Source organism: Vipera berus (genome assembly GCF_964194415.1).
Source record: "Vipera berus genome assembly, chromosome: Z".
NCBI classification, from domain to species: Eukaryota; Metazoa; Chordata; class Lepidosauria; order Squamata; family Viperidae; genus Vipera; species Vipera berus.
The window spans coordinates 75386586-75398651 of NC_138205.1; the positions used below are offsets into that span (position 1 = coordinate 75386586).

The 12066-nt window shown below is 38.6% G+C and overlaps 1 protein-coding gene across 1 annotated transcript in view; it reads right to left on the reverse strand.

Annotated features, from left to right (window-relative positions):
* ITGA9 (integrin subunit alpha 9) overlaps positions 1-12066 on the reverse strand; it is a gene marked incomplete at its 3' end in the record, with an annotated part of 248178 nt that overhangs the window by 154428 nt on the left and 81684 nt on the right. Inside the window, exon 15 of the mRNA XM_081345406.1 lies at positions 7049-7209. Within this exon, the coding sequence (XP_081201532.1) occupies positions 7049-7209 (161 nt within the window). The remainder of the gene's footprint in view (positions 1-7048; positions 7210-12066) is intronic.

The window sequence follows — 12066 nt, forward strand, 5'->3', positions numbered from 1 at the left end:
AGTTATTTTTGCCAGTTTGATGTCTGCAAATTTGATAGGGTCCTTTATATTAATACTAGATGCATGGCTACAAGAAACACAGACAGCAATCATCAACAATGTAGGGTCAGGATGAGAACCACTAAAAATGGTTAAGCACAGGGGTGTCAAACTGGCAGCCCATGGGCTGGATGCATCATGCGCAGGCCACGCCCACCCTGGCTCCAAAAAGGCATAAAACATATGTCGTGATACATCATGTGACACGATCGAGTTTGACACCCATGGTTTAACACATCTATATAGCTGTTAGATTGTTTGCACATTTTATTTTTGTTTGTTAAATTTATTTGGTGCCTATCTCGCCATGAGGCTACTCTAGGCGGCTTACAATAATGTGCCTTTTAGAGAACACACAACAGCTGGTTCTGTTTCTTTAAATTCTAGCAAGTATAATGACAGTGATAAAACCAAAAATGTGCATTCTTAGTTTTATCCCACTACTGGTAAAAGGAAAAAAAGATATAGCTCAGATTGACTCACCCCACTCTCAAAACTCTCCATTGCAAAATGCAAAGAGTTAATTTTAGCAGAGTTCCATTGGCTGTATTTAAGCGCATACCAACACATGCATTACCTAGATGACATCTTTCTGATTTCAATGACAATTTGTTTCAAAGCTGCAATCCACTCTGGGACTGCCTTTATTTATTTGTATTTCACGTTTCTAAATCACCCATCTTCCTCAGCAAATTACTTCTTACCTTGAAAAAAGGGGTAACAATATCATCAGCCAACTGGATTGGAAGAACATACGCTCACTAAATTGGAACTGCATCGTTACCACTCTATACTTCCACCTCTTTTCCCTCGTGCCTGAACATAATTTCCAAATGCGCAATGCCAACCAAACAGACCTTGCCTTTTACTGGGCATACAGCCTGCATCCCAATTCCAGTGTAAACAAGTTTGGCAAGTGCCACAAAAAACATTCTCAACATTTATATTCCTCTGAGTTAGAACTAATTGCCTTAATTGCCTTTTAATTCCAAGCTATTTACAAGGCCTAGTGCTAAAAGTGACTAATAAGAAAGAGAAAAATGTCAAACTATTATAAAGAGAGAAACCAATCAGAAATGTCTTCTTAAAGTAGACTGCAAACACTATCAGTGTATTTAGCAGGAATCCCTAAAGGTCTGGTTATCTATCGTATCATCTTTCCCCTACAATTTTTCTCTAAGTTTAAACCAACTGCCAACAGAAAGAGGCAAAATACTCTCATTTCATGTACTTCCTTCTCCAGAATTTGGATCTGAATGTTGCCAAAGAATCAGATTATTATATTTGAAGTGCAAAAACAGAAATGCTACTAGATGTCAACAAAGAGATGTATGTATATTCAGTCTTTGCAGCTTAGATGTTGTAGACCTATCACAGAATCTATTAAAAGATGATCAAAGGCCTGAAGACTAAAACATATGAAGAATGGCTGCAGGACTTAGGTTTGGCTAGTCTAAAGAAAAGAAGAAATAGGGGTGACATGATAGCAGTCACAAAGAAGAGGGTGTCAAACTATTCTCCAAAGCACCAGAGAGAAGGACAAGAAACAATGGTTGGAAACTGATCAAAGAGAGAAGCAACCTGGAATTAAGGAGAAACCTCCTAATAGTAAGGACAATTAATCAGTGGAACAGCTTGCCTCCAGAAATCATGAGTGCTCCATCACTCACTTTTTAAGAAGAGACTGGACAGTCACTTGTCTGAGATGGTATAGGTTCTCCTGATTGAGCAGGGGGCTGGACTAGAAGACCTCCAAGGTCTCTTCCAGCTCCATTCTATTCTATATTCTAAAAATGGGCTCTTCTAAGACGCCCTGAAGCTTTGGAGACAGATGGGAATGAAATATACCAACAGTAAACTTTTGATATTTGCTTATTTGCCTCAACAGCCTTCTTTTGGAACATCATTCCCTCCATGGTAAGACCTGCCCTCACCTTCCTATCCTTCCACAAGAACCTGAAGACCTGGCTCTGGAGACCAAATGGGGGAGTTCCATGCTGGAGGTGGCTGCTGGATTGATGGCAGACTCCGTCTTCCCTTTTGCTCCCTGATCTCCATCTTTTTGTTATTGTATTGATGTATTTCATTGTTTTCTTTTTCATGTTTTCTTTTATTGTTCTATTATTTTTCTTCTGTTTTGTTTGCATTCTTTTCATTTCTTCCTTTTTATTGTTGTAAGCCACCTAGATAGCCCCATGGTGATATAGGTGGCAAATAAATTTAACAATCAAATAAATAAAAATAAATATTGCATCTTCAGTCAAAGGATAATCCATATAAAGAGAAGCCATGCAGAATCATGCTTACTCCAGAAGACAGGATGGTTTATTTAGATTGATGCCAATGTTTAGAACTAAGTATATCTGATTGGTTAAGTTATTAATTTTATATTCCCAGAAGCTGTGAGCAGCATCAAGACAGTGTGAACATTAACACAAACTATATAACACAAACTACAGAGATAAACATTTATGGAAAACATAAGGAAGGGCCTGACTTAACTGCAGATATGCAGATAAAGCTGTTACAAAGGCCTGGCATTCAACAATCACAAGTTACAGTGATCATTTATAACAAACCCAGGATGACATTATCATTAAAGAATGATAATGCTACCTTGTGTTAGAAAGAAAAAGAACTATCTATAAATTCAGTAAAACAACTATTCATTCTATTCTTAATTTAATTCATAACTGGCATTATAATTAACATGATAATGGAAAGAGAAATAAGCTTTATTTTCCTCTGCTATTTTCAGTTTAAAACAATTTAGACTTTACTACTTTCACTTAGGACTGAGCAACTGTAACTTTCATAGTTGAAAACAAATTACGAAAAAAGTATCCGTATTTCTGTGTTCCGAATCTACGAAACAGATTCTTTTCTTCCCCAACTTCTAAAAGGCCTAACAATTATTTTGTTTTTGTAATGCTTTTAAAATTAATTCATTCTTAATGTTAGATATATAAAAGTTTGAGAAGAACCAGAACTGTTTGTGTAAAAGAGATCAAAGCAAAAAGAAAATCACAATGCTTGTCATGACCAGGTGATCAAAGCCACACTGTATTTTTTTATGTGTTCCAAGCCCCTCTGTTTTTATAATAGAATTCCCAATGCTACCTAATGGGGTTTTTTTTCCCAAAGGAAAAAATCCATCTTTCTTCCTAATAGGTTGAAATGATCACTTGTTATTTCTATACTTGCTAGTAATGCCACTGCAAATTATTAAAAAATAGAAGATGTTTATTAGTAAATATCTTAACTCTGTTGAGCACATGGAGTTGGCTAGAAAAATAGGAATGTGTCTTAATTTTGCTTTGGATTGAAATATGAATGAAAAATATATTCACACTATATGCTTCTGAAAACGAGTCAATGCTGCATTACAATACCTTGTATTCTAAAGTATTGCAATTGTCTATTTGTTACATTTATATCCCACTCTTATTTTGTACTACTTAAAGCACTGTATTTAATACTCCATATTTAATCATTGTTGATTTTAGGCAAATAAAGGTTTATGTACAAACAAACAAGACAATCTAGCCTAAAACTTATACAATACAGAAGGAAAAAGAATGGTGTGAGAACAAGGAAAAAGCAAACTCAGTCACCAAGTCATTGTATATGTACTGGAAAGAAAGCTGATATCATATCAAGACTTACAGCCCCCTTCCCCCCCCCCACCGGCCCTATTACTACCTCTTATTCAGAGGGAATTAGGGAGATCCACATTTGTGAAACAATGCAGCAACTGGAACAGAGCCAAAATCATCTTTGAAAGTCTACTCCTGGGAGCAAGTAAATGTGCAAAGAAGCAGCTGTTGTATTCTTGCTACTGACTTAAAACAGTTTGGAAAGTAAAGAGACAGAACTACCATCTTAAAATGATTTTAATTACAAAGAAAAATGCCTTGTTTGGAGATAAGATTGTAAGAACATGGACATTTTAAAAAAACCAACAACAATAATCTGCTAAGGGAATGGCTAGCTATTTGTTAAACTTATAACTGTTTTTCAGAACACAGTTGAAATGTATTATATTGCTTCTGAGTGGCTAAATATTGTTCAAGCCCCAAAAATTAACAGTTCAGCAACAACTTTATTATTCTACCCTTATTGTGTCTGCAGAATGTTGCCTGGCAGCCCTGCTGTGGACCAGTTCAGATTCAAGCTCCGTTATGGGACAGAAACAGCATTGGTGTCCCTTGTGGACAATCTCTGAAAAAAGCAGGTTGGGGGGGGTACAATCAGGGAGTCGCCCATTCCACTCATGAGGAGGCATGCTGAGGACCCCATTGGTTAGGGAATTCCAGCTGGCAGGGGGCAGGAGACGAGCCTACTCTGCCCTTGTCCTCTGGAATGTCTTGCTCTGAAAGTGAGACTGGCTCCCACCCTCCTGGCTTTCCAGAAACGCCTGAAGACCTGGCTTTCCCAGATAGCTTGGGGCCCCAAAGGAGTGCTACTACACTGGAGGTAGTTGATGGACCAATAGCAGATCCCACCTCCCCCCCTTGCTCATCTTACTCCTTCCCTCCCCATCTTTTAGTCATAATTTGTAATTTGTATTTGTATTGCAGTTAAATATTTGTGTTTGCATGGTTTTATTACTTTTATTACCAATAGCAGCAAAATGACAAATATATTTAATAAATAAATAAACAAACAGCTACACAAGAAGATTCTCATGTTTGATTCCCAGACCCATTTCTTCAACATAGTGCTTGACACATGATAGACCCTCGTGACATCTGCAAGACTAACTAACAAATATTGTTAGAAATGATTTACTATAGCACCCAGAGACAGGACTAATTTTTGAAAATTTAAAACATAAGAAGATTGTAAGATTGTCTAAAGGACTTAAGGTTGTTCTTCTTTTATGTAGCATGATGAGTACTCTTCTGCATCTTAATATCAAGTTGCCAATTAGGCCGAAAGCCCTAATAAGCAGGCATATACATAGAATGAAGGCTATTGCTAAGCACATTGATTTGTGCTTAGATTGTAAGCCGCCCTGAGTCTTCGGAGAAGGGCGGGATATAAATGGGATTAAAATAATTATAATAATAACCTTGGAGTTCCTTAGATGACTTTAAACTACTCTTTCATCTAAAACTTCCTCAGAGGCTTACTGTTTGGATTATAATATAAAGATGGATCCTTCTCTTCTCTTTCCATTTACTGCACTTTCAGGCCCCAAAATAAAGGCCAGGTATGACTTTAATAAATAAATAACTTGGGCAATATTCCTCAGAAAAGCCCAATTATTCTTTTGCCTTGCAAAAAGTCCTGTCCCGGTTAGCATGATGAATGGGAATTCTAGGAACTACAGTTTTAGCAAATTTAGAAAGTACTAGAAAGGCTAGCTGAATTAGAGTATGAAGTCACAAAAAAACTCCTAAGTGAAAAGGAAAAAATATTAGAGTTTTAGAGTTCCCAGTTCCAAGTACAGTCTTGTTTTCATAAAACCTGTTTTTCTCTTATAGAATTGGAACTGATGTTTGATATTATCTAATAAATATATATATATACGCTGGTTAGAAGAATACCCTTTTTAAAGAATTAAGTAGCAGCAGTCCCAAATATTTAAAACATTAGAAAATGGAAAAATGTTGATCTTTTTTTTTCCAGAATAGCAATTATTGCACAATCAGTGATGGCTATACGAAATCTGAACAAAAGTTCTGTTACTCAGAAGTTGCCTTACAGATTGAAGATACCATTAAAGAATCAGGAAAATAATGAACCTAATAAAATCATTAGATCTAATATTATGTAACACAATGAATATGTGAAGGAAATAAAATGCATTATATTTTGAAACTGTAACATTTGTAATACCCTTTCTTAAAACAATGGGCTTTATGTCAAAGCTCAAATCTTAGAAAAGTCAGATTTCTAATTTTGCTAAATAATCACTCATTAAAGAGTTGGTAGAATATTACCTACATTTATATATGTTACTGATAGGTCAATTTACTTATTTAAATATAACAGAAAATATTAAGTTAAGAAAATATAACACAAGTGGTTCTGGATGAAATTTGTGCTGTTAAGCAAGAAAGTCATTCAGTGAGTTTGCCCAATTTTACAACCTTTCTTGCCACAGTTGTTGAGTGAATCACTGCAGTTGTTAAGCTAGTAACATGGTTTTAAGTGAATCTGGTTTCCCCACTGACTTCAGTTGTGGGAAGGTCGCAAAAAATGATCACAAAACCCTGGGAAACAGCATTCATCACAAAGAAGAGCCAGCTGCCAAGCATCCAAACTTTAATCATGTGACCATGAAGATGCTGCAATGGTCATCATGTGAAAAACGGTCATAGGTCATTTTTTTCAGTGCTGTTGTAACTCTGAACAGTCACTAAACAAATGGTTGTAAGTTGAGGACTATCTGTAACTGGATTCAGTGAAGGTTATTTTTCTTTATTCCCTACAATCTCTTAATTTGAATTCATTACATTGCACTGCTGCACTGCTCCATGCGGACTGAGCCCTCCCCGAGCGGGGGAGACTCTTCTCCAGGGGGACTGCTGGTGAGGAGGGGGTTGTGGGGGGAGGTGAGACTGGGACAATGGCACGTATGCCCAGAGACAGGGCACTGCGTGCTGCCTCTGGCACGTGTGCCATAGGTTCACCACCACTGCTCTAGCCTTTTGAAGGAATCCAAAATCTTTTGGGCTTTTTTTAGTTCATCTACATTCTACATTTCCAGGGTAGAGACAGACTTTTGTCTTTCTTATTGCAAAAGTACCTGATGTGGAGACATTCCTTTATCCCTGTACCCTTAAAATACTTTAAATAACCATACAGAAAACTCCCACATTTTTAAAAACACAATCTTACACAATCTTTCAGTGGTACTTATTCTTAGCCCTACTAATGTTTCAGAAATAGAAAGCTGAATGCATTCTAGATCCATTTTCATCCACGGATAATCTCAGGCCTAATTTGTGGTAAGTGAAAATATAAAAGTATATATAACATGAGTCAAACATGGACCAACCTTTACAAAAGCTAAGTAGGTTGAGCATTTCTTCTGCATATAGGACAGCTGCAATTGTTCTATGATCTGGCCCGTTGCTTCTCCAGAAGAGATGAAGTAAACTCTGATTGGGTATCCTTTTTCTTTCTTTGCCACATCTGCTGTCAAATTATAATTCAAATCTAGGCAAACAAAAAAAGATTATTTTCCACTGCTAACATATCACAGGTTTTTCACGATCATTATTGTGATTTAGGATTACTGTATTTTGAAACCTTAATATATTTAGAGGTAGGTCACTTCTGTACTATGCTCACCTCTACCTTCTAGTAACAAATCTCAATTTCAGAAGGAACATTTGCAAATTTGGATAAATGCCAACGTTGTAGAGCAAACTAGCACAACCGTGAATATATCTAATCAGCCATATAAGAGGTCCTCATTAGTGCTTCAGTTTCCTGGTTCTATAGATCATAAGAACCGAGAAATGCAGGTTTCATTCCATTTACTCAACATTAACTTCTACAGGCTCATTCTACAACAAAAAGAAAGACAGACAGACTATAATTTCTCTATATCCATTAGTAGTACTGCCTAAGCCAGGGGTGTCAAACTCAATTTCACTGAGGGCCGCATCAGCATTGCAGTTGCCCTCAGGGGGCCGGGTGGGTATGGCCAGGGTGGGCGTGGCCTACTGGGTGGCGTGGCCAGCTCTACCTCATTCGCATCAAGGGTGTTTATGGGGGCCTGGGCAGGAGTGGGGCGGATCTGGGGGTCTCTGGCAGAAGGAGGGTCTCTGGGCCAGGGCCAAAGCAGTGGGGGCCGTTCCCTCACTGTTTCTAGGATGGCTTCGCGGGCCGCACGAAAGCACTTCGCGGGCCGGATCCGGCCCCCGGGCCTTGTGTTTGACATGTCTGGCCTAAGCAAACAAATGTCACCTAGCTTTTTTTTCACACTAATCTTAAATGCTCAATGTCACTGTATTATATCACCTCCAGACACATCAGCAAAGCTGATATGGGGAACACCATTTACTATGAAGCAGATTTCTAGGGTTCCCTACATTCCACAAAACCTGAACTGAAAATATAAAATCTAGCACTTCACTATCACAGTTCCATTATGAACAACAAAGGGAGACGGGAAAGTTCCAGTAGTAAGAATAAAATTAAACTGCACAGCTGGTTACAGTAGCAACAGTTTCTCATGCCATTGACACAAATAAACTAATTAAAATGCATTCTGGATGATGCAGATTTATTTTAATTAATAGTTCCACTGGTCTATTTTGTCTCATTTTGTTTCCCCATTTTAGTCAAGTTGAATGAATGAACCTTTATTGTCAAAGTACAACCATGTATACATTGAGATTGGCTGAGCCTCCCTTCGTGCCCCCACCCCCAACTTACAGTGACACAAGCCCTCCATTTTATTACACCATGTGAGCTAATTGCACAACACACCGGCCTCGCAAGTCAATCATCCATAAAGTTTATAAAATTATTTCCCGTTCAAAAGCCTAACAGCCCATGGATAAAAGCTGTTCGTCAGCCTATTGGTACGGCTGGCTATACACCTATATCTCTTACTCAATGGTAGGAGAGTAAAGAGATACCGTCCAGGGTGTGAGTCATCCCTGAGAATTTTCCTCACTCTTCCAAGGCAGCGAGCCCTGCCGATGTCATCCAGTGATGTCAGGGGACAGCCCACAATGTCTTGTGCTATGCTCACCACCCTCTGTAATGCTTTCCTATCCACGGCTGTCAGACCAGCATACCAAACCACAATACAGTACGAAAGGACGCTCTCTATAGTAGACTGGTAAAAGAGGGTCATTAGCCATTGTTCTACCCTGTTCTTCCACAAGACCCTGAGAAAGTGAAGTCTCTGTTGGGCCTTTCTGGCCACCTGGGTTGTATTAACTTTCCAGGTAAGATCTTTGCAGAGATAGACTCCCAGAAATTTAAAGGAGGAAACTCTCTCCACACAGTTCTCATATCATCTAGCCCAGGCATACCAAACTCGCGATGTCACGTGACGTTGTGTGATGTATGTTTGGCATGACGCATCTGGCCCACAGGCTGGCAGTTTGACATGCCTGATCTAGCCCATGTAAAATTCTTCCACTGGGGCAGGAGAGCAATTATTAATAGACAACTAATACACAATAGTTTTAAACTCAGTGAGTGTTCTGTACCAGCCTGCTACCGGCCCTGCAGAAAAGGCAGGGACAACCCCTTTTACAAGAAGGCAAGAGGCTGGAATTACGCCTGCCAAATTTATTGCAACAAAAACAAACGGAACAAGACAAACCAAGAAACAGGAGCTTTAAGAAACAGGAACTATCCAAGCGGTTGCCTTCAGCAAACCAGCCCTCCCACACATTCCCCTTATATAGAGTTCAGGGCATGGCTTCTCTCTGCCTCCTTCCGAGGAGCCCCATTGCCTTCCTGTTTACTCCTAATTAACTGCCTCCTGCGTCAGGCGTCCTTGAACAGGGCCAGCTGTGGTTCATCTTCATCCACGCTGTCAGGCTCACACAGCTGGGTCTCCGTGGTGACCAAGTGGGAGGGGCCTGGCTGAGGGCTCTCATCAGCAAGATCTTCAACCCCCTCAGCAAGGTCTTCAACACCCCCCTCCTCCTCTGAGTCGTCCGACCCAACTGCCGAACCCACAGGCTGACCCTGAATCACAACAGTGAGACTCTTCAAGCAAGAGGAGAGGTCTTTTATTAATAAATAAAAGAAATCTGAGTCTGGGATAGAACTGTAATCTGAATGTCTCAAACAAAACCCTTCCTCCCTTTATCTTAATTAGAACTAGGAGGGTCTTGTCTGAGATGCTTACCTGAGTTACAGTTCTGGCCCAGACTCATATTTATTTTATCTGCCATTGCCTTGGTTGCAGCTCTTTCTCCTGCTCCTCAAAGTCATTCATTCTCCCCTCACATTATCCACTGGAAAAAAAGAAGTATTTTCAGCAAAAGAGTGTGACGCACCTCTATACATGGAACATTCTACAATGACTTCTGGCCCATACTATTCTCATCTTTCAAGGGGACAGAGCCTTAGCAGGCCCTTGTTAGATGGTTTCACAAGAAATGCAAAATCTTTCTAAGAAAGAAGGTTCTTAATAAACTCAGTGTTCACCATGCTTGGCTTTATAGATAATAATCAGCAATTTGAATGGCTGGGAAGTTTGCTGCGAAGCAATGCAATTGCTACAGAATAGATATATGGGCTTAACTATAACAATGTAATAATTGTTATGCTCTGGAGTAGATGTAGCTTCCAAATCATCTTAAAAGGCAGCTTCACATGAGAGTGAGATGCAATGGTCAAGGCCTGTGGCACTCAGAGAACAAGACAACATCACCAAGGCTTCCTGGTACAGTTTATCAAGTTAATATTATAGAAAAGTATTTTCTGAATGTATTTAACAATTTTTTAAAAAAAAAAGCTCTTTGAGAAAGCCCAGTATTTGAAACAGCATCGCTTGTCACTTCATCTTGCTCTTCTATACCCAAGACTGATTCAACACACTCATCTGGACTTTTGGTCCTTAGATTGTTCCTTGATGACCCTTGACATACAGTCCTATACCCAAGACTGATTCAACACACTCATCTGGACTTTTGGTCCTTAGATTGGTATAGAGATTAGGGACATCCTCTGTTATCATGACTTTTGCTCTGGATAGTAATGAAACTCAAGTCCAAAAATCATTGTAACAAATGATGTTATCTGACTATATTGCCCCCATCGTTAATATCATACTTGGTGGCCTATTTGATGTGCTAGGACAGCTAGGAGAGAATGCCTGATACAATATACCTCTGATTTTGCTGGCTCTTTAGAACTACACAAATAAAGAACTCCTAAAATGACAAGCAAATCATGACAGTCAACTCTGTAAGTAATAAATTGTGCATTACAGGCATTTTACAGGGGGTTATATCATTTAGCTCCCTCCACATGTTAGCGGTCATCATGCAGTGAGCTGTCAACATGTGCTGTGGTTCATCATGCAAACACGGCCACTTGTAAAAAAAAAAACATACAGAATCCATCCAATGTGTGAGGCAACTGGCTATATACAAAATGACTTGGAAAATCGTGACCACAGCCCTCTCATACAGCAAGTCAAAACATCCCTATGCAACTGTCATAACATGTGCACTAACCCTCAAAAAGAACAGAAAGTTATCCCAAAACCACTCCTCTGTAGTCATAGCCACGTTCTTTCTGAGCAATAGTAGACATTTCCAAATAGGTTCAGTAGTATATTAAACATCTTTCCCCACTTTGCTTTTGGCATGCATGACTAAAAATGTAGAATTACAGTCTGACTCATGTTATTCAGGGAGGTCTAGGTCAGATCTGTTCCTATTAGAATTGCCTGAGACTAAGCATCCATATGTTTAGGCTATCCAAGTCTGATTTTGATATAAATGCAAGCACATTTATTTTATTAAAATGTTAAAATTTATTTTTCTGTCTAAAGAGTGGTCAATGTAACACATCATTTCTACAGCAAGTATAAGGTTGTTTGCTGTTTACCCGTCTTCTTGATTAAAAAATGCTAATCTTCACTATGAAAAGGCAGTCTGATATTTAAGTTTTAGCATATTCCCATTAAGTACACAGAATCTATAATGCACTCCACAAACTATGCTGTCTAACTAAGCAAAGATACATATATCACAATTTAAAAAATGCAAACTATCTGCATGAGTAATACCAATGGCCCATTTATTAGCACAGCAATAATAATAATAATAATAATCCATGTCTCAATTTAAATTTACCAAAACCATATGACAGTTTAAAGGGAGATATGCCTTTCATAACTTAGAATTGAAGACATTGCTATTTTAAATCATGAAATAAATAGCCATTTATCAAAAATGATCCCATATTCTTTCTGGTTTATGGAAGAGGAAGAGAAAGCTTTGTATATTCCAAATTTTCCTTCTAAACATGCAGTTTTCAATGACACAATCGTGCACAATTAGCTTAGCAGAATTTACCATAACAAGC